The 24,735-nt window shown below is 68.8% G+C and overlaps 5 protein-coding genes across 5 annotated transcripts in view; 2 read left to right on the top strand and 3 right to left on the bottom strand.

Moving 5' to 3' along the window:
* Positions 1 to 24,735, top strand: part of LRP1 (LDL receptor related protein 1) — a 183,774-nt gene that overhangs the window by 52,105 nt on the left and 106,934 nt on the right. The gene's annotated exons all lie outside the window — the stretch shown is intronic.
* Positions 240 to 2,054, bottom strand: LOC129198188 (translation initiation factor IF-2-like). The gene is made up of 4 exons (XM_054807314.1): positions 2,025 to 2,054; positions 1,080 to 1,199; positions 901 to 997; positions 240 to 802 (listed from the first exon to the last, which is right to left on the bottom strand). The coding sequence occupies exons 2-4, from the start codon at positions 1,185 to 1,187 to the stop codon at positions 561 to 563; spliced, it is 447 nt and encodes a 148-aa protein (XP_054663289.1). The 5' UTR covers positions 1,188 to 1,199; positions 2,025 to 2,054; the 3' UTR covers positions 240 to 560.
* On the bottom strand, positions 4,299 to 12,636 carry MYO1A (myosin IA). The gene is made up of 29 exons (XM_054807291.1): positions 12,532 to 12,636; positions 11,286 to 11,420; positions 11,019 to 11,134; positions 10,723 to 10,817; positions 10,523 to 10,627; positions 10,380 to 10,426; positions 10,192 to 10,255; positions 10,023 to 10,121; positions 9,827 to 9,930; positions 9,569 to 9,716; positions 9,370 to 9,488; positions 9,200 to 9,286; positions 9,032 to 9,097; positions 8,807 to 8,911; positions 8,436 to 8,498; positions 8,086 to 8,286; positions 7,645 to 7,871; positions 7,365 to 7,565; positions 7,177 to 7,270; positions 6,818 to 6,967; positions 6,640 to 6,708; positions 6,304 to 6,390; positions 5,977 to 6,051; positions 5,738 to 5,872; positions 5,516 to 5,622; positions 5,308 to 5,440; positions 5,083 to 5,235; positions 4,880 to 5,007; positions 4,299 to 4,519 (listed from the first exon to the last, which is right to left on the bottom strand). Exons 2-29 carry the CDS (start codon positions 11,406 to 11,408, stop codon positions 4,396 to 4,398), a joined length of 3,225 nt encoding a protein of 1,074 aa, XP_054663266.1. The 5' UTR covers positions 11,409 to 11,420; positions 12,532 to 12,636; the 3' UTR covers positions 4,299 to 4,395.
* On the bottom strand, positions 13,173 to 18,442 carry NEMP1 (nuclear envelope integral membrane protein 1). Its single transcript, XM_054807308.1, has 10 exons — positions 18,289 to 18,442; positions 17,278 to 17,399; positions 16,971 to 17,181; positions 16,576 to 16,648; positions 16,339 to 16,432; positions 16,033 to 16,147; positions 15,586 to 15,811; positions 15,067 to 15,240; positions 14,611 to 14,792; positions 13,173 to 14,068 (listed from the first exon to the last, which is right to left on the bottom strand). Exons 1-9 carry the CDS (start codon positions 18,359 to 18,361, stop codon positions 14,612 to 14,614), a joined length of 1,269 nt encoding a protein of 422 aa, XP_054663283.1. The 5' UTR covers positions 18,362 to 18,442; the 3' UTR covers positions 13,173 to 14,068; position 14,611.
* NAB2 (NGFI-A binding protein 2) lies at positions 19,697 to 24,609 on the top strand. The gene is made up of 7 exons (XM_054807298.1): positions 19,697 to 20,730; positions 21,314 to 22,118; positions 22,374 to 22,507; positions 23,032 to 23,083; positions 23,367 to 23,499; positions 23,609 to 23,809; positions 23,929 to 24,609. Exons 1-7 carry the CDS (start codon positions 19,988 to 19,990, stop codon positions 24,021 to 24,023), a joined length of 2,163 nt encoding a protein of 720 aa, XP_054663273.1. The 5' UTR covers positions 19,697 to 19,987; the 3' UTR covers positions 24,024 to 24,609.

Genomic DNA, 24,735 nt, shown 5'->3' with positions numbered 1-24,735 from the left:
CCCGCCCGCCCGGCGGGGCCACAGCGCCCCACGCGGCCCGGAGGGGACCTGCGTGGGGGCACGGGCACCGGCCCCCCTTCGCTCACGGGGGGCGGATGTGGGGCAGGGGCTGGTCGCTGCAGCCCAAGAGCACACGAGACCCCGCCCCGGCCCCGCCGACCCGTCCCCGTGGGTTGGTCCCCCGTGGGCTGTCCCGGGCGCGCGGCGCAGCCAAGACACAGAGACAGTCCGGGCGCGTGTCCCGCACGGGTGGGTGTATACGGGTGTACGTACACGGGCGTACGCAAACAGGTGTATGTATACAGGTACAGGTGTACGTGCACGGGTGTACGGACAGGCGCAGCTGTAGGTGTGGGTGCTCCAGCCCCGGCGGGTTCCACGACGGCTCCACGGTCCGTGGGCGGCGGCGCGCCCGGGACGCCCCCGCAGCCGGTACCGCCGCCGCAGCGCAGTCCCCGGTGACCGGTGCCTCGCCACGGGGCACAGCCGGAGCCCCCGTGGGTACGGGGTGGGGGGCCGCGGGGCGAGACCCGTCCAGCCCCGCCGGCTCGGCCCGCGGCTCACGCCGCCCGCAGCGGGGCCCCGCCGGCCGCGGAGGGTCCCGGGGAGCACCGGGGGGACGGGCCGCCGCTCCCCTGCCCCGCCGGCCGCCCGGGCTCCGCCGCCCGCTTCCCCATGAGCCCCACGAAGAAGTCGTGCATGTCTCCTGCGGAGAGACCCGCCGTCAGCGCCGCGGGGCCCGGCTGCGGCGCCGGGACCGGGACCGGGCGGGACTTACGCTTCTGCGGAGCCGCGGGCGGACCTGGAAGAGACCGAAGCGGGTGAGCGGCGCCGGTGGGGCGGCGGCCGGAGCGGGACCGGCCGGACCCCCCGACCCTCGCAGCCCCCCCCGGCCCTCACCGGCGTCCTCCTCCCGCAGCAGCTGCAGCAGGGCGGCGTAGGCGGCCCCGGGGATGCCGCGGTCTCTCCAGGGCAGCGGCTCCGGGACGGGCATCCCCTGCGGGAAGCGGAGCGGCTGAGCGGTCCGGGGTTCCCGGGGGTCCGGGGTCCGCCCGCCGCCCCCTCCCCGGCGGCCCTACCTGTGCGGGGGGCGCGGGGCCCGGCGGGGCGGCGGCGGCGGGGGGGCGGGCGAGGGCGAGCGGCAGCGCCAGGACGAGCAGCGCAGCCAGCGCCGGGCGGCTCCTCATCCTCGGGGGGGCCTGGGGGCGGCGGTCAGCGGCGGAGCGGCGGGGCCCCGGGGGCCGCCCCGAGCCAGCGCCCCCTCCGCGGGGGTGCCCGGGACGAGCCCGGCCCCGAGTCAAGCGCTGGGGAGGGAAAGCAGCGACACGGGAGACGGGGGGGGGGGGGGCAGGGGGCGGTGGGACCCCCGCCCGTGTCTGCGGCCAGAGGAACCACGCAGCTTCCCGGGGGCGGCGAGGAGTGGGGGACAACAAATCCCGCCCCCCCCCAGCGAGCTGCCGGCTGGCAGCACCCTGCCAGCGCCCTGGGGAGGGGGGCTGCAGCACGGGGGTGCCTTACGGGGTGCAGGGGGAGCACGGTATGGGGGATGCATTGCAGGGGTGCAGGGGGGTGCAGGGGGGTGTAGGGCGACACGGCTCCACTGCAGACCTGGGGGTCCCATGCCACCGCTCGTGCCCGTGGTGCTGCGTTTGTGCAGTCACGCGCCAGCTGGACTGTGCAAACACACACACACGACCAAGCACGGGCACACATGGATCACAGACACAGGCTTGGACTCGGTTCTGCACATTCATCTGTGTTAACACACACGTGTGTGCCCTCACACATGCAGTAGCACATACACGCTTGCTGACACCCTGATCCCAGACCCAGGCTTACTTCCAGAGCCCCCCCAAGCCCTCCCCAAATTCAAGCAGCATCTCTCCTCCCAGCCTGTGCCCTCCCCAGCACCTTCACCAACTTCCCCCTCCACCCTTCTGCCTTCTCCCAGCCAGAGCCGGGCAAGGATGTGACACAGCAGCCCCCCAGGACCCCCCCAGGACCGGGTGCTGTGGGGCACAGACCTGCTGAGCCCTCAGGTGTTGCCTGGTGCAGAGCTGGGAGCAGAGCGTCCCTCAAGTCCCTTGCTGCTGGCGGCTGTGGAGCAGGCGACGAGGCGAGGTGGGCAGCGGCCGCAGGCTGCGCCGATGTGGGCTCAGCCGGGAGGTGAAGTACTGGGGTGCTGGCTGCTGTGCGGAGTTAAATAAGGGGCTCTGCCCATGGCACAGCGTGGGTGTGCGAGAGGAGAGCCGCCAATGGGGGCTGGGGGGGTGGTACCCCCCCACCCTGCAGCTTCACGCCCACGCAGGCACCCGTTACACACGCAGAGTCACACCATGACACAAGTGCGCCCACGCAGGCACACCAGCTCCCCACCTCGCCGCTGCGTCCCGTGGTAGGGGGCCAGCACAGAGGCACTGTGCCCACGCAGCCCCTGGCCCCTCCTCGTGCCACAGACATGGGGGGACACACGCACCCAAGCACGACACAGCCGTTGGCACGTGTGGGGACACGCGCGGTGGGAGCGGTCCTGTCTGCCATGCTGGCACAGCTGCTGGCAGTTGCTCTGCAGCCGGGCTTCGGGAGGTCTCGCACCGCAGTGGGGATCAGCCGGGCTCCCACCACACACGCACGATGCACACACGTGCACACATGCATACATTCATCTGCATGCACATACAATGACAACTGCACACACGAGCACACGTGTGCACACACACAGAGGTCTCTGTACCGCACACCCTGCCTGTCTCCCCCAGCCCCATTCCGGGGCTCCTGGCCTGCCCGGTCCCGTGCTGCCTGTGGGGAGCGGTCCCAGCTCTGACGGGCCCTGGCAGCTCCAGGTCCAGCACCATGGGGCTGCTGTTCCCCAGAACCCCCAGACAGGGCCAGCACCCCCAGCTCCCCCCACCCCCCAACTCGGCCTCCTGGGAGCCTGGCTTTGATCTGCACCCTAATCCCCATCCCCAGCCACCCAAAGCACCTCCATGCCCTTGCCCCAGCGAGGGTGCCAGGGTGCGCAGAGATGGAAGATGGGGAGGAAAAGTCGGGGGGAACACGCAGGCCAACAAGTGAGAGCCGCCGACTTCAGCCTGAGCAACAGGCGGCTGCGCCGGCAGCTGCGGCGATCCCGCGGGAAGGCAGCCCGGCAGCGGTGGCTCACGTGGCAGCGCAGCCCCGGGCAGGGCAGCATCTGCAGTGCTGGGGACGTTAATTAAATCGGAGCCTGGCCAGAGATGGTCTAATTAATTAATGACACCTACTTGTGTGGTGCCAAGTGCGATGCAGCCGCAAAGAGCTGCGGTGCCCCGGGCTGCGGCGGGCTTGTTTACAGCTTTCGCCCCTCGCTGTGCACGGGCAGGACGGTCCCTGTGCTGAGACGTGACGCAGCCCACGGCGGGAAGGGGGGGAGCCCTCAGAGCCGGGGCACATCCATGCCATCAATTGCCCCTGCGCACACACACGTGCCCCCCCTGCGTGCAATCGCTGCCCAAGTACCCTGGCACGCGTGCCCACACATGCCCCCCGTGCACGACAAACCACATCAATGCTCCAGGGCCCACCTGGAAGCTGGTGCTGATGCTGACGTGACAGGGAGTTGTCAGCTCCCGAAGGTAATGCGGGTGACGTGTTGGGACAGGAAAAAAAATCCTCTCTGAGAGCTTGATGAGCGCGGGAGAGAAAAGGCGGGGGGGGGGCTGCTGTGGGAGCCATGCAGGGACCCCGGCTCCTGGGGGCTGCAGGACTGGCCGAGGTCCTGTGGGACACGGGCTGCAGCGGTGGCACCGGGGCCGTGCGGTGGCTTCTCCCTGTGCCCCTGCTCCACTCTGGGCCACAGCCCCGGTCCCCAAACGCAGCGGCAGCACCAGCCCGGGAGTTGTGGTGCCAGTGCAGGGAGGGCTGCCGGCGCAGATGGGCGAGGGGGGGACGCATCGGGGAGCGCTCTGCGCACGGTGGGGGACCCTGGGCAGGGGGAGATGGGGATGGGCAGCGCAGGCAGGCGGGTGCCGAGGACCTCACGTGCCAGCCACCCGCGGCCACCCAGAAATTGCCTCTGCGGCAGAGCGAGCTGCTTTCTTACTTAATGGGAAAAGTGGCCGCAATTTGGGGCCTTTCCAATCACCGCCGAGCCGAGCGCTGGCCGCAATCAGGCAGCAGGAAAGGCAGGGGACCGGGGATGGGGGGGGCTCCATCCCTGCGGCTGCCTCCAGCACCGCAGCGCCGCGTCCCGGGGCCCTGGCCCCCCCCAGAACGGGGGCACCCACTGCGACACCGCCCAGGTACCCACAGCAGAGCACGTCTTTAATGCGTTTGCACTGGGCAGCGCGAGGCCCTGGCAGGGCAGGGGGAGGACACAAGGTGGGTGGGGGTGTCGGTGCGTGGGTGGGGGTCCCCTCAGTGGACCAGGACCTCCATCTTGTGGCTGCCCCGCTTCTTGCAGACGGGGACGTCGCTGCCCGCCTTGGCCGACTCCACCACGGTGACGGCCATGTCGCCCTTCTGGAAGCGGGTGGAGAACCTGGGGGGGGGGTGGGGGTGGTGTCAGGGCAGGGGGTGGGGACACACCCAGCCCCGCCCCCCTCCTGCCCAATGAGCTGCCTCCCTTTACCCACCGCCTCCCAGGGGCTGCCTGCCGCAGCCAATCAGGACGTTCCTGCTCATGCCCCACCCACCCCAACCTGCACCCTGTGCTGTTGGCCCCGCCCCTGCTGGCCCCACCCCACAGGCCCCACCCCACCCTGCCCCGCCCCACCCCAGTGGCCCCACCCCACCCTGCCCCGCCCCACCCCTGTGGCCCCACCCCTGTGGCCCCACCCCGCCCCACCCCACAGGCCCCACCCCACAGGCCCCACCCCACCCCACCCCGCCCCGCCCGTACTGGTCGGCGATGTGCAGCGACAGGGCCTGCGCTGTGGTGTCCAGGAGGGTCTGGTGCAGGCGCGTCACCAGCTCGATGAGGTGGTTGCTGACGAGCAGGAAGTCGCCCTTGGACCCCACCGTGGAGGTCTGCGGGGAGAGGGGGGGGTTCAGTCCCGCAGGGCTCCCCTGTGCCCCCAGGGGCCCCCCCCCCCCCCCAGGTACCTCCTTGAGGTGCAGGGCCAGGAAGCCGTCGGAGAAGCGGGTGACGGAGACGCTGCGGATGTCGGCCAGGCTGAGCACGGTCTTGGGCTGGGCGGCCTTGGGGTCGGCCAGGACCAGGTGCTCGGTGGTGAGCAGCAGCAGGCGTGGGACCGTCTGCGGGCGGGGGGGGTGGTCAGCGCGGCCCCGCACCCCTCCCGGTGCGGTGGCAATGGGGACGGGGCTCACCTTGCCGCTGGCTCTGTTCACCTTCCTCACGGTGTCGGCCATCACCAGCTTGTCCTTGGCCACAGCGTGGAGCTTCTGGTACTTGGGGTTCTGCGTCAGCCCCAGGTACTCGCCCTGGAAGGGCTGCTGCAGGCTGGGGATGGGGCCGTCAGCCAGCACCGCCCCGTGCACACCCCCCCCACCCCCCGCCAGCCCCCGTCCCCGGCACCTTTTGGAGTAGAGCTTCTTCTTGTCCTTGAAGAGCTCGCTGGCGCAGAGCTTGGCCTGCAGCAGGGTCCGGCGCTGCGGCGTCAGCTGCTCCCGGTACTTCTTGCACTGCCGAGGGAGGGGGCGATTCGGTGCCGGCAAAGACCCCTGGCAGGGGCTGGCGCAGAGGGATGCAAGGTCCCAGTGGGAGCCTCCCATGCCTCCCCATCCCCCCTGCTCCCACCTTCCAGCGGTAGAAGATGCTCCGCAGCTCCTGGTTGGCTTCAGCCAGGAACTTGTATGGCGCAGGGGGCCAGGTCCGGTCCAGCACCGCCAGCGGCGGGAGGTTCCTCCTCAGCCCCATCAGGAACTTCTGCACCTGGGGGTGGCAACGCAGCAGGGGGTCGGGAGGGTCCTTGATCCAGCCCCAGGGGCAGAGGGCTGGGGAGGTGCCGTGCCCCCATTCCCCCCGTCCCCACTTACCAGCCGCCGGTAGATGAAGTTGGCCAAGCAGGTGCTGGCCGCGGAGCGGAAATACCTCCTGTACGCCCTGCGGACCTGCCGGAGACAGCTGTCAGTGGCGGCAGTAGTGGGGACATGGGACCTCGCCACCCTCCCGCTGCCAACCCCCGTGGGACATGGGTGTCCCTCCCTCCTGCCCCTGTTTGGTCCCAGTAGAGAGGACAGCTGCTGCAGCCCGACAGGGTGGGCAGGAGCCGGGGGGGGGCAGACAGACAGACACAGCGGCGTGGACAGCAGGACAGGCAGCGGGCAGGGCATGCGGCCCCACAGCGGGGCTGGCCCCGTTACCTGGTACCCTCTCCAGTAAGCAGCAATGGTGGTGGCGGCCGCGTGACGGTGACTCTGGTACTTCAGCTCCCGGAGGAGCCGGCGAGACTGCGGGGGGTGAGAGCCCGGGGAGCCCGAGGTGGGGAGACACCAACACAGATATGGAGCGAGAGGGAGAGAGGCAGGAGAGAGGCGGGAGAGACAGACGGAAGATGGAGAGAGGAGATCAATCTGGTCCCACCATGGGGCACGTGGAGCCCCCAGCCCCTCCCCGCTGCGCCCCCCCACCCCCCCCCACTGCCCACGCTGGGAGACGTGCCGTCCCCGGCCAGCAGCTCCGGGGTGCCCAGCCCTCACCTTCCAGCCCCGTGCGTACGCCTGGATGACCAGTGCTGACCGCTTCATCTGCTTGTACTTGTTCTTTTGCTGCGGTGGGGAGAGGTGGGGTGAGACGGGGGCCTTGGGAGAGCTGGGGACCCCTGCCCAGGGAGAGACGGACAGGCAGGGGAAGCGTGGCTGGGACCCCCCTCCTCACCACGTGGCCCCGGAACCAGGCAGAGATGATGATCTGGCTCTTGCGCATCAGCTGGTACTGGGTCCGGCACCGCCAGCCCCGAAACATCTTCTGGATCAGGGTGGCGAGCTGGACCACGCGCTCCTGGCGTGACCCCTCCAGGTCGAAGAGCTGGGGACAGCCAGGGTGAGCACTGGGGTGCGGAGCGGGGACAAGGACCCCAGCCGGGAGCCACCTCCAGGGGCCACGGCATCACCCAGGACCCCCTGGGACAGGCTTGGGGCTACCAGCAGGGACCTGCTCTGGGTGAGGCCATGCCCCCCCAGCAGCGTGACTGCCCCGTAGCAGGGTCCCCCCCACTTCCCCATCCCCGTACTCACGGTGCGCGGTGAGCGGATGAAGATCTTGGTGTGGCCGAAGGCTAACTCCTCGGGGGGGAACGCCAGCTCCGCCAGCAGCACCTCAGCCCCCTCCCTGCACCATGATGGGGGACGAGGCTGGTCAGAGCCCCGCAGCCCCCGTGCCGGAGGGCCACCAGACACGCTCGCGGTCTGGCCCAGCCCCGTACCTGTCGTTGCCGGCCCAGCGCGGCCAGGTCCGGGGGCTGAGCATCTTGTAGCGCTCCAGGAAGGGGCCGTAGAGCTGCCGGAAGGCGTAGCCAGCCCGCCGCACCCGCACGTTCTCCATCAGCCCCAGGTACCGGATCTGCGCCAGCACCAGCTCCGGCGTGAAGACCATCGCCGTTTTGGTCTCGTTGGGCTTGATGCACCTGGGGAGGGCAGCGGTGGGCTGGGGGGGCGTCCGGCTGGCACCAGGGCTGGGGTCAGGGCTCCCCCCGGGGCCGGTACCTGATGTAGTTGGGGTTCTTGGAGTAGAGGTTCTTCATCAGCGTTGCCACCGAGGCCTTGAACTGGAAGCCAGCGGTGGGGGGCAGCTTGAGGGAGACCTTCTGGGGGTCTCCCTCGGGGAAGAGGGAGCGCAGCAGCGTGTGCCGGGCAGCCCACATGGCCTGCGAGAGGTCTCGGAAGAGCAGGTCATTGTTCCTCTCGATGAAGCCCGTCACGTTGTAGGTCACCTGGGCGTGGGAACGGAGGTCAGCACTCAGCGGGGTGCATGGGGGGTCAGCGCTCGGGGAGGGAGCAGGGAGTGAGCCAGTTACGGTTTAGGGTCTCCGTGCCCGTTCCCAGTCCAGCCCCGCATCTCCCATGCAAAGCCGGGAAGAGGAGCCGGGGGGTCCCGGCTGCCCCTGTTGGGGCTGGGACTGAGGGTGCCCCTGGCCGCTGGCGGACCTTGCCGGCGTAGTGGTGGATGCGGAAGCACTGCAGCGGCAGGCTGGCATCCATGACGTGCCGGGCGTTCTGGGTCTCCCGGCTCTCGTAGTGCTTGTGGGTGGCGAAGAGCTGGTTCAGCTTGGTGAGGAAGGTGTCCTCGTTGACCACGCCGGGCCGCAGGCACTCCTCATCCAGCATGGCCAGGATCCCGCACTTGCTCTGTGCCATGATGGACATTGTGACCCCAAACCAGCCCCACGCAGCGGCTCCATTGAACCGGGGCTGCTCTGGGCTCTGCTCAGCCTGAACTCGCGATGGGGGGGAGCTGGGACCCCGACCCGGGCCCCCAGCACTGGGGGGCAACTCACGTTCTCAATCAAGTTGCAGATGATGCTGTTGTCGAAAAACTCCACCGGGGTCCATTGGATGCCCTGGGAGCAGATGGGAGTCAGACATGCAGACCCCCAGAGATGTGGTGTACAGACCCTTCCCCACGGACACCCCCCAGCTGATGTGGGGCAGGAACCGGACGTCCGGCCACAGGGACGGGGATCCTGAATCCCTCCCTGCCTTCCTGCTATTGAATCTGCTCCCGGCAGGGAGCGGGGCGAGGGAGGGACGTGCTGCGGAGCCGTCTCCGGCACTTCCCCATCCCCGGGGGAGCCAACGCTCCTTGGGACCGTGCTCTGGCACAGGCAGAGGGGCTGCATCCAGCCCGACCGGCACGGGCCGGGGGTACCTCTCGGATGTATTCCTCCTGCTCCTCCTTCAGGGTCATCAGGATGAAGATCTGCTGCAACTTCTCATTGCAGTAGTTGATGATAAATTGCTCAAAGCCATTGTCCTGCAAGAGAAGGGTCCTGTGTGTCAGGTCACACCCAAACCCCCAGCCCTGCCCCATGTCCTACCCGCTGCCCCCGGTGCCCCCAGCAGCAGGATGGGGCTGGGTGGACCCTGCACTCACCTGGAAGATCTCAAAGCCGTAGATGTCCAGGACACCCATCACCTTCCTCTGCTTGCCTGGCTTCACCTGGGGAGACAGTGGGGCGCTGACCTGTGTCCCGGCCCCATGTGGGGTGGGGGTCCAGGACCCCGACCAGAACAGACGGTGCCTGTCACCCCAGGCATTCACCTGGATGCTGGTGTTGATGCGGTTCACCAGCCAGTCAAAGAGGCGGCTGTAGATGTTCTTGGCCAGCGCGTCACGGCCATAGTAGCCCTGGAGAGAGGGGCAAGGGGTTCGTGCCAGCTCCTGGGGGGCTGCTGGGCATCACCCCCATGGCAGGGGACGGTCCTGCTCACCTGGGGGACGCTGAGGGTGGTGAGCACCGTCTCATCCCGTGCCTTCACCGTGCGGGAGCACAGTGCCCGCTCCAGGATGCCGGGGTCCAGCCCGATCAGCTCGCAGATCTCCTGCAGCTCTGCGCAAGGAGGCAGCAATGCTGGGGCTGAGCGGGGGGCCGAGCAGGGGCCCCCACCCCAGGCCTATCCCTGTCCCTACCCTGTGGCTCGGTGATGCTGCTGGCCTCCATCCCGCTGGCCTGGTAGCTGCTGCTCAGCTGCACATTGCCCAGCTTGAGCACCACGGCCGTCACCTCCAGCAGCGCCGTCACCTCGGCGGGCGAGAAGCCAATGACCCTCATGGCATCCTGGGGACAGACACAGGCAGCTCAGGGGGATAGGGATGGCCCCAGGGTGTTTTGATGGGGGGTGGGTGTATGTCACAGCTTCCTGGACCCCAGGTCCCGGCTGGTGGTACCTGCATGGCATGGAAGTTGGCTGCATCATCCACGCCGGGCAGGCCAGAGCTCTCCCGGTTCAGGTAGCCGTAGTGCCGGCAATCCTGGCGGAGCTTCAGCTGCTCTGGGGGTGGGGGGAGACAGCTCAGCCATGGTCCCCCCAGGACTCTAGACCCCCCCCCCCCCCGCTCCCCTGTGCTGGGGGGCTGGACCTACGGAGCAGCTGTGCCGAGCCCCCGGCCAGGAGCTGGTAGAAGATATGGAAGTTCCTCTCGCCCTTCACGTGCCGGATGACGCGGGATTTCTCCAGCAGGTCTGCGGGCAGGGTTCAGTGTCACTGGGGCGTGTGGGGTGGGACCCCCCAGGACGGGTGATCGGTACTCACAGTTGCTAATGACCCCTCCCAGGGGCTCCCCCTTGAAGTCGAACTCCACGTCCATGTACTTGCCCTGAGGGACAGAGCTGGGGTCAGGGCAGGGGTGACGGCAGCTCCGCTCCCCACGTCCCTGGTCCCTGCCACGCTTCCAGCCCCACGGGATGTGGCTGCACCGTCCCAGTTCCCTGATCACTCACGAATCGGGAGGAGTTGTCGTTGCGGACAGTCTTGGCATTTCCGAAGGCTGTGGGAGGACGGGGTTACGCGGTGTCAGCCGTGCCCGGTCAGCGAGGTCTGGGGGTACTGTGCTGAGCCCGGGGATGGGGTGCAAGGGACTTACCCTCCAGCACGGGGTTGGACTGCAGGAGCTGCTCCTTCACCCTGTCCACCTCCTCCCCTTTGCTGCACACAGCCGCCACGTAGGACATCACCAGCTTGCTGGCCTCTGCGGGCGAGGGGCCGTGGGTGCCGGGGCAATGTCCGCCTGTCCCACGAGCCCCTCACAGCCCCGCGAGCGCCCAGCGGCAGCCCCGGCTCTACCTGTCTTGCCAGCCCCACTCTCGCCAGTGATGAGGATGCACTGGTCCCTGTCCCGGTCCCGCAGCGAGCGGTAGGCATCGTCAGCGATAGCGTAGCTGGGGATGAGGAGAGGTTAGAAGGGGGCTGGAGGGGTCCGGGGGCTTCAGGAAATGCCAAGAGCCCTCCCTGTGGCTGTGAGGCCGCCCTGAGTGGACTCCTGAGACCCTGAAACCCCAGGCTCGCCTGTCAGCAAAGCCCTTGGCAGGATCCAGGGGGACTTGTGGGATCCCCAGGGCTGCTGGGCTCCCCGTACTCACATGTGGGGCTTCACAGCGAAGAAGTTGCAGTTGCGGTACTCCTGCACCTTCTCGGGGGTGTAGATGGGCAGGGACTGATATGGGTTCACTGAGATCACCACGTTCCCAATGTACGTCTGCAGGCAAGCGGGACGTTGTAGGTGCAGGGCCGGCAGGACCCAGCCCAGATCCTGGCGCTCCCCACCCCAGAGACCTTACCTCGCTCCCCACACCCTCCCCTGCTCCTCATCCCCACCCCAAAACCCCTGCCCCCAGCCCAGCGCCCACATAGATGTCGCTGCGGCGGAAGCGCTCCTGCAGGGTGTGGAGCAGCGACTCCTCAGTGAGCGGGTCCAGCAGCACCAGGTCCCCGACCGCATCGGCATCCAGCAGCGAGGTGGTGGCTTCCATGGCTGGGAGACTCTGGGGCAGAGCGGAGAGGGGGCTGCAGCCACGGACACGCAGCCCCTTCCCCCAGACACCCCTCTGGTTCTCAGCAGCCCCTGGGCCACTGGCTGCCCCCCACCCTTAGAGGCTCAGAAGGGCCCCAGGGAGAGCAGGGGGTCCCAGCACCTGGGGCCACGGTCCCGCTGAGACACATGGCAAGGCTTGAAGCACCAGCAGAGCCCGGCATGGGGCAGGGCAGGATGTGGCCCTTGGCCAGGGGGATGCAGCTGGGACCTTGGCTGCTCCCTGACCCTGCCGTGCCCGGCTCCCCCAGGCACCGTGCTGGGGCTGGCAGTCCCCAGGGTCAGGGGACACAGCAGCCGTGCATCCGCAATGGCGCAGAGGGGTCCTTCCCAGGGCACCCTGGCACCCAGGACCTCATAGTGTGGATTGGGGGCCAGCAGGACACTAGGCTCCTGCCCACCACTGCGGGGGAAGCAGGGGCCCGGCCAGGAAATGTGGACACCTGGATCCTGTTCTTGGGGCAGGGACAAATTCAGCCTCCGCTTCCTCCCTCCTTCCTGGCAAGGGGAAGCCGGGGCAGGGAGGGGACAGGCTGAGGATGGAGGAGCCCGGGCTCCCACGAAAGACTGTGCCGCTTTCCCCCCACGCTCCAGCCGTCCCTCACCTGTCTTTTACAGGGCAGCCGCAGTCCCTGGGGTGACCTTCACCCTCACTTTACAGCCCAGGCGCAGGGTTGTAAACCCAGCCCCACTTATCTGTGCCCGGGGAAAGGTCACGAGGGAGGAGGTGGGGAAGGATGGGGCGAACGGGGTGATGGAGATAGCCCCATCAGGAGCTGCCCCGCTGGCAGCGGCCTCCGGAGAGGATGGCAGAGCCTTCCCCCGTGCAGGGCATCGGCACAGAGACCCCCATGCTGCTGAGTGCAGGACCCTGGGGTGAGCACGGATGGGAACCAGAGCGAGCGTCCCCCGTGCAGCTCCAGGGGAGCCGTGGGCTCTCCCCAGTCCCCATGGGATGGAGGTGCCTTGGGGTGGGTGCTCTGGGGACAGGCCAGCCCTGGGGTGTGGGGGGCTCGGGTCCTTCAGGCTGGTGGCTGGGAGCAGAAGGGTCAGTCTGCACTTACCTCCCTGTCGCAGAGCAGCGGCTCCTGGAGTGGCTTCAGCTGGGGCTGCTCAGGAGCCAGAGGAGCTCAGCCCAGCCCAGTGCCCAGTGCTGGCCCGGTCCGGCCCACAGAGGGGCGGAGGGCCAGAGGGCCCTCCCTCAGGGCACCACACCCACTCGCAGATAGGGAAACTGAGGCACAGAGCACACGGGCCAGCTGGGAAGCAGCCCCAGGCTGCCCACCAGCCCCCAGCCTGTGTCCCACACAGGGTCCCAGCCCAGCCGCTGCTGCCGCACTCCTCTCCCTGCCCCGGCAGCTCGTAGCAGGAACAAGCAGAGAAAGTCACTTGCAACCAAGCAAACAAAGGGAGCTTCCTCCCAGGGCTGCGGGAAACCGGGGCAAGGTACAAGGGCTGGCAGAGCCAGGAGTCCCCAGGGCTGCTCCTGGGGAGAGGACATCTGCCTGCACCGCAACCGGGGTGAGAGGCCAGGGTCAGTCCTGCCTTTGCTCTAGGGCTGCCCCAGGGAACCCACCGCCCAGGGGCCTGTCCCTTGTCCCCCAGGCACCACACAGGATCCTTTGCAGAGCGAGCTCCCATGGGCCGATGAGCCAGAGCTGAGGACGAGCCCTGGGGTCACTGCGGAACAGACAAACGAGGCTCATTACCTACAAAATACATCTTTATTAAAAATATAATCAGTCATTAACCACACAGAGGCTGCTCACACTAGAGCAGGGAGGAAAGCACGGCAAGGGCAGGGGAGTAAGTCTGGGACAAAAAACAAACCAACAGCAAAAGCTCTGGCAGAGGCATGGGTGAGGTACAAGCCAGGCTGCAGGAGCCCAGGTGCGGGGCAGCAGAGCAGTGAGGCTGCCAGAGGGCAGCTTTATTGCTTCAGAAGTTGCATAGATTGCAGCATCCTCTCCAGCTTTGTGCTTCGGCAAGGCTGAGGACCAGCAGCTGGGAGCCGAGCTCTGTCCCCAGTGCAGGGAGCAGGAATGCAGGCAGGGCCATCCCCATCCCCTGCCCACGCCAGCCGGGAGCACGGTGGGGACGGGCCCCATGTAACAGCAGGTTAAGGGCAGAGAGCACCAGCTTCAGGGGGACAGGGAGCTGCCAGCACCTGACCACCAGCAAGGCAGGGAAGGGGAAGCACATCCACACTCATCTTCAGCCCAGGGACTGCCTGGCAGATGGAGGCACAGGGAGAGGGAGGCTGAGCACAGCCTCTGCTGCATCTCAGCAGCTGGGGGGAGCAGGCTGAGCACCTGGGGCACCAAGCGGACTTCAAGGCTGCCTTCTCCTGAGCTTGGAGATATGGACACGAAGGAGCCAGCTGAGCCACGTCTCTGCCAGGGAGGCGCTGGGGGTTTTGGGATTTAAGCCAAGGCAGAGGCACAGCCCAACCAGCTGGAGCCCTCTGGCATCTTTGGTAACAGCAGGTCACCCGCTGCCCGCTCCTCCCCACAGCAGCCTGGCAGCAGGCAGACGCTGAGCACGCAGGTACTGGTGGGACAGGTCCAAAGTTCCTCTCATGCACATCAGCCTCACAGGCACCTGCACGCAAGACAGACCTTTCGCTCCATCCCCACCCCGGCAGGCAGAGACGCTCCTGGCAGAGCCAGGGTGCCCGGCCGCCCAGAGAGTAGGGAAGAGGGGCTCAGGGTGCTCGCAGGAGCCAGATCAGCACCCAGGCCTAGGGAGGTCGTCCCTGCCCCTACAATTCACACACTGGGAGCTCACAAGCACCCACACCAAAAGCCAGGGTGGCTCCAGTCCACCTTGAGACAGCACCAGCGTCCCACATCTTGTCAGCAGCACAGATCCCGCCTGCCCCGTGGTCCCCAGCTGGGACCAGCTCCCTGCATCTCCCCTGCCAACACCCAGGGCTGCGCTGACAAAAGCTTTCACGCCTGAGCCTGGCAGGAGCTGCCTGGGGAAGATGAGGGTGTCAGCCCCCCCTGTGCTCCTACCAGGCTCTGCCGCAACCCGGCTTGGGGTGGTATCGGGGCTGCGGGGAGCAGACGTGCAGCTCTCCCTGGCAGTGGGGAAGCAGTAGCTGTTCTGCCCCTCGCCCCCACGGGTCCAGGGCAGCTGACCTCAATCAGCATCCAGATAGTTGTTGGAGTAACTGGCATGATTCCTGTCAAAACAGTCGTCATCATCATCCTCCTCGAAGAGCTGCTCCTCAAAGAAGATGCCACCCAGGCCATACTCTCGCTCATGGACAGAGACCTCATCAGGGGTGAGGTGACAGGCGCCACCCACAAAATCAGCAAACCTGGGAAGAAGCCACAACGAAGTGTGTTGTGCACATGTGCCTGGCGGCCTCCCGCAAGGCCTTGGCACATGAGGGGTGAAGCACCTCAGTGCCAAGACCGGGCGTTATCTGTCCTTCCCTTGTGGCACGCCCTGCTGCCACACACCACGGACCTCCTGTGCCTCTGCCTCCCTATCTCTAAAGCCAGAGGTGACAGCACAGAGCCACCCCAGGCTTCCAGAGGCACACGGGGATGCAGGTCACCCACCCTGAGCACGCTGCCAGGGGACATTACCTCTTGGGAGACTGGATGCGGGAGACCACAGTCCAGGCAGAGAAATCTGGGCTTCTGCAGTAGCTTCGAAGCTCTTCCAGGGCCTTGCGCGTCTCTACCTCACCCTGGACCCGGTACTCCTCCTCTGTCAGCAGGCGAGGGGGACTCGGCCCGAGCCTGGCACTCTGCACTCTCCTGCCAGCGGAGCAGCACTGGTTACTGCCCGCCCAGCCAGGGCGGGACCCCCAGCACAGGCCCAGCTCCTGGGGCAGAGCTAGTGGTGGGAGGAGTGGAGCACTTCTGTCCCTCCAGCCTCCGCTCCTCACTCCCAAGGGAGGCTCCCAGCCACGAGGAGGGGCAGGGCACTCTCCTGCACCAACCCCAGGGAAAGAGGGACACAACCCCCCCCAGTACACCCACCCCAGCCCCAAGCCCTAGCAAAAATGCCCTGGTTCTGCAACGCAGGCTCCATCTAGCAGCTCATCCAGGCCCAACAACGGCTGGCAATCAGGAGCAAGCTGGGGTGCTTGCAGTTCTCACCTGTAGGCAGCAAAGGCCCACTGTATGGGGTAGTCCAGGTTCTTGGTGCAGATGGCGATGACCACCAAGGCCGAGGCGATGAGATGGATCTGGATGCCCGAGTACATCAGCAACAGGCCCAGGAGCTGCAGGGTCCAGGAGAGGAGGTTGATGCTGCGCTCGTTCTCCAGTGGGCCGTACTTGTAGCACACGGCGAAGCTCACGAAGCCCATGAGCAGCAGGTAGCCTGCAGGAGAGCAGAGTGATCAGGCATGAACTGGCTGAGCAGCATCTGCCAGGACTGCAGTTCAACCTGATGCCAGAGCCTGCCTCTCTCAGGAGCACAAGGGCAGCATCCGCAGCACCAAGGCGTGCAGGAAGCCTTGGCGTTTTCTGCCAACACGTTGCAGCTCCAGCAGGAGACACGCAGACTGGTGAACCGGTGGGTCCGAAGGGCCCACAACCTACCTAGGAGGTACTGCCAGTAGGACTTGCAGATCTCCCGTAGGTTCTTGAAGATCAGCTGAAGCAGGTACAGGGAAAAGGACCACCCTCCTACCAGCAGGAAGTAAACAGGATTTTTCTAGAAGAGGAGACGGGAGACTCAAAATAGGCAGTGGGCAACCATGGCTACCTCCCCCCAGCTGCCAAGTCTCACTCTGCGCAAAGCCAGACCCACAATCCAACAGCCTGAGGCCACGTACTCTCACCAGAACAACTGTACAGGGGTAGAAAGGGCTACTGCTGTGAGGTCTCTCGTCCCCAGACGCTCACCTTGGGCATGACCTTGGACATCATGTAGACAAGGATAAGCAGCGAGGCCAGCAAGCCAAAACTAATCCCGGCTGAGTAGTAGAAGAGTTGGCTCCTGCAGAGATCGCACACGTGCACAAGGTGTTTAACAGCTCACGGATGCCAGTGCAAACACACCCGCTGGGAGCAACCCCCGAGAGCCTGCAGAGCCAGCCAACCCCCCCATCCCCAGCTCATGAGGGAAAGGAGGCGACTCACCTGCTCAGCATGTCCCCACAGAAGAACAACAACAGGCCCAGGAAGAAAATAAGGAACAGCTTAGGGTCAAAGCCTGGAAAGAGAGCGAGTGCAGGCTGAGAGGATCCCTGGCATGGTGCCCTCTGGGTCGAGCTCCAGCCTGCCACATGGTCACAGGGAAGGGGCAGCATCCCATGCAAACCTCCGACGAGTGCCTTAAATTCCCCTGCTTTATATCCCATGGATGAAGACATGCTTCCCTCTGCAGGCCCTTTTTCCTTCCCAAGGACGGACCAGCCCTGCTGGCCCTCGAGACCATGAGCTTGCCTGACCACGTCCTCATTGCGCCCTCGAGAGCGCCGGTGCAGCCAGACCCATCTCCCACCCCAGGAGCCCCCGCCACGGAGGAGACATACGTCGGAAAAGGAAGACGCAGTACTCTGTGCCAGTATCCAGCAGCTCAACCTTGAGGCAGGTTTTGTTGCTGTAGAGATCCACATCGATGCTGGTGTCGTTCAGCTTCTCCTTCAGGAAGGAGAAAACAACGTTCCACACGTTGAACTCCTCCAGCTCCTCCTCGCTGTTCACCTGGGTGACTCGGATCATCCCGCTGCTGCTAATCCGGATCTGCACAGGAGAGGGAAGCAAAGAGGGGCATGGCCACAGCTGCCGGAGAGGCTCAGCCCAGACAGACCCAGGAGGACCTGCACCTTCTTCTCTCACCTGCGTCCTGGTCCAGATGTCGCGCCATTGCGGGACGTGCGTGTTGGTGTAGCAGAAGCGCTGAGGACTTGAGCTATGGTGCACGTGGCCCTCATGGAGTGAGATAATTGAGACTCTGGCATCTGTGCAACACAGAGCAGGGGAAAGGGATTCAGCAACGCAGACTGAACGACAGGCCCCTGTTCCCACCTGCTTCACCCACCAAAACACACAGGTCCACTCTCCCTTCCTGGAGCCCCCCCAGTTAAGGACACTCTGGATGGATAAAGATAAAAGCCCTTCCTCCATTTTCCTCAGACTACGCTGCCTGGTTCTTTTCTGGGATAACCCCGTACCCGAGACTGTCAGAAACAGCACAGACTCATCTCCTGCTCTCCTTTCCGGCTTGACTCCTCATTCTGGAGCCACCCCCATCTCAGGGAAAACTAAAGTCAAGCACGCCTTCTGCACGAACTCGCCCCCAAGGTGAGGGAAGCTCCGGAATCTCACAGAGGGCCCAGCCGCACCGGTGGATCCGGGCAGTGCCAGCTGGCAGAGAAACGCCACGATGCAAAAGAGGAAGAGCAGGGAGCTCCCTGGGCAGAGGGGCGCGGAGGCTGCACTCACTGCGCTCCCCACTCGGGAGCTGGGGCTGCGTGGGGCAGGGGATCCCTCGGCAGGCCCTGGGCAGCTGCCTGCGCGGGAGGGACCCGACCCCTGGAGGGACGGAGCCGGCAGCGGGGCCCAGCTAGGCCAGCGCCGCCACTTCCAGCCCGCTGTTCCGCTCCGCCCGCCTCTCCTCCGCCCCAGCCCCATCGGCCGCAGCCGCGGGGCCGCCGGCGCCTCCTCAGCTCCGCTCGCAGCCGGGGCCGACCCGGGAACGGCGGGGGGGAGAAGGGGGGGAAAGCAGCGAACCCGGACTGGAGCCCCCCCCACCGCCGCCGTCGCGTAACACGTCACGCCCCCACCCCACTCCCCCGGGGGCTGCTGCCGCCGCCCCGAGCCCCGCCATGACGACGCCGCCCCACGCACCTGCGTCCCCCAACAACAGCAGCAACAGCAGCAGCGCCCACAGCAGCAGCCGCCGCCCCGGAGCCGGTTTCATGCCTCCCGCCGCGGCCACGCCGCCGACTTCCGCTTCCGCCGCCACCGCCCAGCTAGCAACGGCCGCCGAGGGGCAGGCGGCAGCCAACGAGAGCGGGAGGCTCGCGTGGCGTCATGGCCGAGTGACGGCTGAGCGGACTAATCGGAAGACTGCCGAAGGTTTCCTCGCGCCCCTCCACTGCCTGCCGCGCTGACTGACAGGGCCTGAAGCCTATCAGCGTAGCCCAGGCAGGAACCAGCCACGGTCCCGTCCTCTGTTACCACGGTGACCAGCAAGCACGCATTCAATCTAGAGACACGCCCAGCCCGTGGCAACCGTGAGCCCCGCCTATCAGAGCACAGGCCCGGCCCGTCACGCCCTCTCGAGTCCCGTCTGATTGACAAGCGCCTCCTCCTATCAGGAAGCGGTCCCGCATTGTTTTTGCGAGAGGATCACGTGTGAGGCAGACGCATGTCCCGCCCCTCAGCCCCCACGGCCGCGCCGGTCCCGCTCCCCACGGCCCCGGGGGGGGGCGGCGGGCGGGCGTGGGCCCGGGACAAGGAGCCTTTCTCTGGCCGCGGAGCCCCGCCCGCCCCGGGCCGCGGCTGGGGGGAGTGGGGCAGCCCGGGGGGTCCGGCGGGCCGGGGCGACCCCCAGCAGCGGGGGCATCCTGCACCCCACGGGCGAAGGGACGGCTCGGCGGGGTCGGGGGGGCTCCGTGCCCGCTCCGGCCTCGCACACGACGCCCCGGTTCTCCCCGGTGCAGGGTGCGCCCCTTCCCCCTGCGCGGGGGGCGGCGGGGCGGAGCGGGGCTCCCCCAGCCCCGGGAAGGAGGGGGTGTCCCCCACCGCGTGGGTCTCTCCCCGTGGGGCGGCGGGCGCCAGGACGCCGGGTCCGCCGGCCGCCCGTGGGCGGGGAGCGGGCTTGGGCGGCCCCCCCGCCTTTCCCCCCCCCCTCCCCGGGCCGTGGGCGGTGGAGCCGGGAAGCGGCGGGGCCGTGGGCGGAGGATGTGCGTCAGCCGGGGGCAGCGCCGGGCCTGGGAACGGCCCCGCCGCTCCGGACGCCTGGTCGCGGGGGGGCGTGGGAGGGGGGCGAGCGGCCGGAGGATGGGGGAGCGGGGAGGGCTGGGGCAGGACCCCCGCGTCGGGGACCGTGCCCGTGGGGGAGCCCCGGCTGTCCCCCGCCAGCCCCGGGAACGCGTCCCGGGCCCCGCCACGGCCCCCCCCGGGCAGGAGCGTGCGGGGGCGGCTGGACCCACGCCAGGCGCCCGGTCGCGCCAGCCGCGGTATAAATAGCGCCGAGCCACGCAGGGCCGGAGACGGGGTGGGGGCCGCGACCCTCCCGCGGGGCGCTGCGGGCGGGGGGCTTCAGCCTCCCATTCCCCCCCCGAGAAACCTCCTTCCTCCGCTCCCTGTCTCGCTGCTCTGGGGCAAGGCCAGGCCTGCGCCGTGGGGTGTTCACCCTGAAGCCTATCGATGGCAGCCTATGTCCGTGGGTGCCTGGGGGCTGAGACGCAAAGTGCCGCCCCCCCGCAGGGTGCTCTGGCACCCGGGTGGGGTGTTGGAGCTCGGGGGAACGCTGGGGTAACGGGGACAGCGGCGCCCGGCAGCATCGCCGCGCCTTGCAGGGTTGCTACAGGAACCGGAGATGCTGCGAGGGCAGCCTCCACCCGCTGCTGCCCGCGGGGCCCGGCCGGGGCGGGGGGCTGGTGGTGAAGGTCCCTGCACCCTCCGGGGACCGCGAGGGTCCCGTGGGTACGGCCGCGGGTGCTGCCGGCCCGGGGTGCTGGGTCCCCCCGCGAGCACCGGACACCTGTGGGTCCAGCCCGGGGCCCCTCCGACCCGTGTCCACTCCGCCTGCCTCCCCCCGCGGACCCCCGGTCCCTCGCGCCCCCCACCCGAGACACCGGCCCCGGTCTCTGCTGCCTCCCCGGGCTGCGGGACCCCCGGTGCGCCGTGCAAGGCACCGGTTCCCGCTCCCCACCCCGCTCCCGGTGCCGCTGCACCTCTCGCCCGGGGAGGGGGGGGACCGGTGCCACCGCCTCCGCCCGCTGCCCCCCCCCCGCCGCGGCCGCCCGCGCTGTGCTCGGCGGGGGCGGCAGCCGCGGGATCCGCCCCCGGGGCCTCCCACGCCGCGGCGCAGCCGGGGCCGCTGCTATTTCACGGTACCGCCCGTGTGGGCGGCGCGCAGAAGCGGCGCGGCGCGGCGGAGCGAGTGCGCCCGGCCCGGCCCCAGGACCCCCGGCCCCAGGACCCCCGGCCCCAGGACCCCCGGCCCCAGCTGCCGCCAGCGCCCGGCCCGCCGTCCCCGGAGCCCCCGCCGCCCCCCCCGGGGCGCACGGCGGCCGCGCACGGGGCGGGCGTAGCGGCTGGAGGCGGCTCCAGCCGGCGGTGAGCGACCGGGGGACCGCGGGAGGGGACGGGGGCACTGGGGGGGGGGGGAACCACGGGGGGACGGGAGGATTACGGTGGGGCGGGAAGCTGGGTGGGTCCGGGGCACGGGGGGGGCACCAAGCAGGGCGGGGGACCCGGGGGCGGATGGCTCCGGCGGGACCGGGACACCGGCATATCACCGGCCCTGCGCCGTCGGGGATGGGGAGGGCCGGGGCAGCCCCGGGTGCGTGTCCGGCCCCACGCGGGGGCCCTGAGGGGCGGGGGGCTGCTGCGGCGGGAGGGGGGGGCTGGGCACGGCCCCAGGAGGGGAGGGGGGAAAGGAGGGGGGGGCCCACTCACGTCTGTGCCATGTCCGTGGGAGCTGTAGCTGAGGGGTCCGTCCCTGCCCCTGGGAGCATGGGTGGGCCTGGGCACCCGATGGGGTTCAGGGACCCTGAAACACCCCGTGTTGTCCTGTCCCCCCAAGGCCACCCCCCTCCCCACCCCATACCCCCAGGCACATGGGCCAGAGGGTGGGGAGGGGGGGTTCTCCTGAGCACATGTCCGTCTGTCCCCCGTCGTGATGCCATCCGTCCCGCAGGCTCGCCATGGCCCTGCCCCGCACGCTGGGGGAGCTGCAGCTGTACCGGGTGCTGCAGCGTGCCAACCTGCTGGGCTACTACGAGACCTTCATCCAGCAAGGGGGGGACGACGTGCAGCAGCTCTGTGAGGCGGGCGAGGAGGAGTTCCTGGAGATCATGGCGCTGGTGGGCATGGCCACCAAGCCCCTGCACGTCCGCCGCCTCCAGAAGGCCCTGCGTGAGTGGGCCTCCAACCCGGGGCTCTTCAGCCAGCCCGTCTCGGCCGTGCCCGTCAGCAGCATCCCCCTCTTCAAGCTCTCCGAGGCCAGCGGGCGCAAAGCGCTCAGCAACGGGCACGCCAGCCCTGGCGAGGCTGCAGGCAAGGGGAGCAGCAGTGCTGGGACACCCCCGGCCCGCAGCCCCACGGAGCTGGGGGAGAAGCTGTCGCCGTCAGCAGCCCCACCGTGGCCGGGGCGGAGCACCCCCGAGTCGGAGGGTGGCGGGGATGAGGAGCCCGGGGGTCCCCCCTTCTCCCCGGGTGGGAGCAGCAGTGAGCAGCCGGCAGGCACGGAGGTGCTGGAGCCGGAGCTGGTGCGGACGGTGGCAGAGAGCGTGGAGCGGTTGCTGCAGAGCTGCCCCCGGGGCAGCGAGTCCGAGCTGCGGGCGCTGATGAAGCTCAACAAGAAGCTGGCCAAGGCCGTGGGGCACATCTTCCAGCTGGAGGATGGCGACCGGCACAAGGAGGAGGAGATCCGCCGGCACAGTGCGATCTATGGCCGCGGAGAGGCCCGGCGTCGCGAGGGCAAGCAGCTCACCCTGCACGAGGTGGGTGGCGTGGCGGGGTTCGTGCTCGAAGGTCCCGGGGATGCGCTGGCTTAGGGCGGGGGCCAGGGCGGCTCTGGAGGTGGAGGGGGGAACAGGCTCTGGCCTGGGGAGGAGGCCGGGCTCCAGCACGGAGAGGGTGGGAGCCGGGGTCTGCTCCCGCCCAAGCGGCATCTGCCTGCCTGGAGCAGACACTGCCTTTGCTGTGGGGTCCCATGGGTGCTGCCGTCCCCGCTCACGCATCGTCTCTGCCCCTAGCTCATCATCAACGAGGCGGCTGCCCAGTTCTGTCTGCGGGACAACTCGCTGCTGCTGCGGCGTGTCGAGCTCTTCTCGCTCTCGCGGCAGGTTGCGCGGGAGAGCACCTACCTGTCCTCGCTCAAGGTTGCCAGGTGAGCCTGGACCTGGCAAACCCCTTCATAGGCTGGGGGGGGGGGCCCTGACCATCACCCTCTCGAGCTGCACTACAACCCAGCGCTTCAGGATGGGACCCTGCGGCCCCAAGTCCCCCTTTCCCTCGCGTGGGCTGTTTTCTGCCTGACCTCAGAGGTGCGGGAGGTGGAGAGGCTGGCTGGGATGCCAGGCACTGAGGGGGGGATGCCTGGTGCTGGCGGGAACGCTGCTGGGGATGCCCCATCCCTTGTCCCCTTCCCCAGGTGCCAGCTGCCACGGCCAGGCTGCCTTTTCCCTTCGCTCTCCAGCTGCTCCCCCCTTTTGCCACCCCCGGCTCCATCTGTGCCAAAGCCCCGATCCGCGCCGTCCCACGGCACCGCCCTGCCCGGGCGGCCGCCCACGCCCGCCGCTGTGGCTGGCGCTGCCCGCAGCATGCCAGGAGGCCGGACAGGAATGCCTGTCGTGGGGCCTCTGCGTGGCCACCCCCACGCCTGACACGGCCCCTTCTTCTCCCCCCGCGCAGGGCACATCCAGAGGAGAGTGGAGCCACCGTGGCCAAGAGGCTCAAGCAGGAGGTGGGTGCACACCCAGGGGTGCAGGGGGGGAAGCACACACCCGCACGCAGGTGTGCACACCTGTGAGCGTGGGCAGGCACTCACCCACACGCCGGCGGGATGGTGCAGCGTGCCCGGGGCTGCCCACGCTGGCTCAGGCAGGCAGCAAGGGGCTCTGGGGCGGTGGCCACACGGCTGGTGCTGTGTGCGCAGCCGTGGGCATCCTGGGACGGGCAGTGTGGAGCCCCCTGGCAGGATGGGGCCCGTCCGCGGGGCCCTGTGCTCACGCACACGCTCCTGGCAGGCAGGAGAGCAGAGCCGCCCAGAGCTGCTGCCGCTGTCAGTGGGGCCGGAGCCCCCCGGGGCCGCGTACCGAGCCAGCCTGGAGGAGGATGCAGCCAGCCTCTCCGGGGAGAGCCTCGACGGCCACTTGCAGGGTGAGTGGGGGCCCCTTCCCTTCTCGGGGGTCCTGTGGGCAGGTGGTGGCCGTCGCCCCCCCCCCCCCCCCCAGCCCCTCGGCGCTGACTCTCGCCCTTCTCTCCGCAGCGGCGGGGGCCTGTCCCCGGCTGACGCCACCGCCCGGCGCGGCCCCCGACGTGCCCCTCGGTCTCCCCCCCCACGGGCTCTGGAGCCGCCACATCCTCCAGCAGACGCTGATGGACGAGGGGCTGCGCCTGGCCCGCCTGGTCTCCCACGAGCGTGTGGGGCGGCTCAGCCCCCTCCTGCCGGGGAAACCCCCGGGACCAGGTGAGCCCCCGCAGAGCCGGAGGGGGGGGTTTGCCGCGGGCAGGGCGGGTCCGGGTGGTTCGGCTGCCTTCTCCCTGCAGAAGCAGCGCCCTGACGCCCTCTCCCCGCTCTCCCCACAGAGTTTGAGGACGGGCTGGCAGAACGGGGTGCTCCGGCCCCCCCGGAGCCCCCTCGCGGCACCATCAAGGTGGAGCAGGAGACCAGCCGGCAGTGAGGCCCCCGCAGCCCCCTCCCTCCCCCCCTCCCCCCATTAACAAAGCAATAACGTGCTGGGGGACGGGTGCCGGCGGCGCTCCGGACGCGGGGAGCCGGTGAGGGCTGGGCCACAGCCCCCCCCCCGCCCTGCCCCTCCCGCACCGACGCTCTGGTTACCTCAGCCGCGGCGGGATGCGCCTCCCCGCAGCAGCAATACCCTCGGCCTGCCGGGCTCTGTCCCCCCCCCCCCCGGGGCTGGGAAGCCCTCGATGGAGTCCAACCCGCTGTACAGCCCGTCCTGCCCGCCCCCCCCCTCCCGGGCCCGTCACCGACAGGCGCTTCGCCACCGGCACACGAGCCGCGTGCAGCACCGGGTGCTCCCGCGTCAGCGCCGCCACCCACGCCGGGCACACGGCGCAGCCCCGCGCACGCCCCCGCAGCGCCCACGCTCCAGCCGCCACCCCCCCTCCCCGCAGCACGCACGTGCGAGCGCACCGTGCACGCGCATTGCGCCCCCCCCCCCCCCGCAGCACCGCGTTGCAGCGTTTCGGCTGTAAATACCCCCCCGCAGCAACCACAGCTCGGCACCAGCGACGGTGCACACCCCCCCCCCCCGCACGCACCCCCGCACCCCTCTGCACCCGCCCCCCCCCCCATTACCTGCGTGCACTGCCGCGCGTGGTCCCTGTGCTGTGGGGTGTCACACGCGTGCACCCCACACCCCCCCCAGC

The sequence above is a fragment of the Grus americana genome, chromosome 31, assembly GCF_028858705.1.
Source record: "Grus americana isolate bGruAme1 chromosome 31, bGruAme1.mat, whole genome shotgun sequence".
In the NCBI taxonomy this organism is placed as follows: Eukaryota; Metazoa; Chordata; class Aves; order Gruiformes; family Gruidae; genus Grus; species Grus americana.
This window is presented reverse-complemented; position numbering and strand designations above follow the sequence as displayed.

What these genes read in the sequence shown, in the direction of transcription:
- NEMP1 (XM_054807308.1), bottom strand. Translation starts at nt 18,361, where the DNA reads ATGAAACCGGCTCCGGGGCGGCGGCTGCTGCTGTGGGCGCTGCTGCTG. An exon ending in GCTGTTGTTGGGGGACGCAG is followed by an intron (nt 17,400 to 18,288) that starts GTGCGTGGGGCG and finishes TGTGTTGCACAG; the next exon opens with ATGCCAGAGTCTCAATTATC. An exon ending in TGTCCAAGGTCATGCCCAAG is followed by an intron (nt 16,148 to 16,338) that starts GTGAGCGTCTGG and finishes CTCCTCTTCTAG; the next exon opens with AAAAATCCTGTTTACTTCCT.
- NAB2 (XM_054807298.1), top strand. Translation starts at nt 19,988, where the DNA reads ATGCTGCGAGGGCAGCCTCCACCCGCTGCTGCCCGCGGGGCCCGGCCG. An exon ending in GGAGGCGGCTCCAGCCGGCG is followed by an intron (nt 20,731 to 21,313) that starts GTGAGCGACCGG and finishes TCCGTCCCGCAG; the next exon opens with GCTCGCCATGGCCCTGCCCC. An exon ending in TCCTCGCTCAAGGTTGCCAG is followed by an intron (nt 22,508 to 23,031) that starts GTGAGCCTGGAC and finishes CCCCCCGCGCAG; the next exon opens with GGCACATCCAGAGGAGAGTG.
- LOC129198188 (XM_054807314.1), bottom strand. Translation starts at nt 1,187, where the DNA reads ATGAGGAGCCGCCCGGCGCTGGCTGCGCTGCTCGTCCTGGCGCTGCCG. An exon ending in GCCCCGCGCCCCCCGCACAG is followed by an intron (nt 998 to 1,079) that starts GTAGGGCCGCCG and finishes CGCTTCCCGCAG; the next exon opens with GGGATGCCCGTCCCGGAGCC. An exon ending in GCTGCGGGAGGAGGACGCCG is followed by an intron (nt 803 to 900) that starts GTGAGGGCCGGG and finishes GGTCTCTTCCAG; the next exon opens with GTCCGCCCGCGGCTCCGCAG.
- MYO1A (XM_054807291.1), bottom strand. Translation starts at nt 11,408, where the DNA reads ATGGAAGCCACCACCTCGCTGCTGGATGCCGATGCGGTCGGGGACCTG. An exon ending in GCATCAACACCAGCATCCAG is followed by an intron (nt 9,098 to 9,199) that starts GTGAATGCCTGG and finishes CTGTCTCCCCAG; the next exon opens with GTGAAGCCAGGCAAGCAGAG. An exon ending in ACTTCATCTACCGGCGGCTG is followed by an intron (nt 5,873 to 5,976) that starts GTAAGTGGGGAC and finishes TGCCACCCCCAG; the next exon opens with GTGCAGAAGTTCCTGATGGG.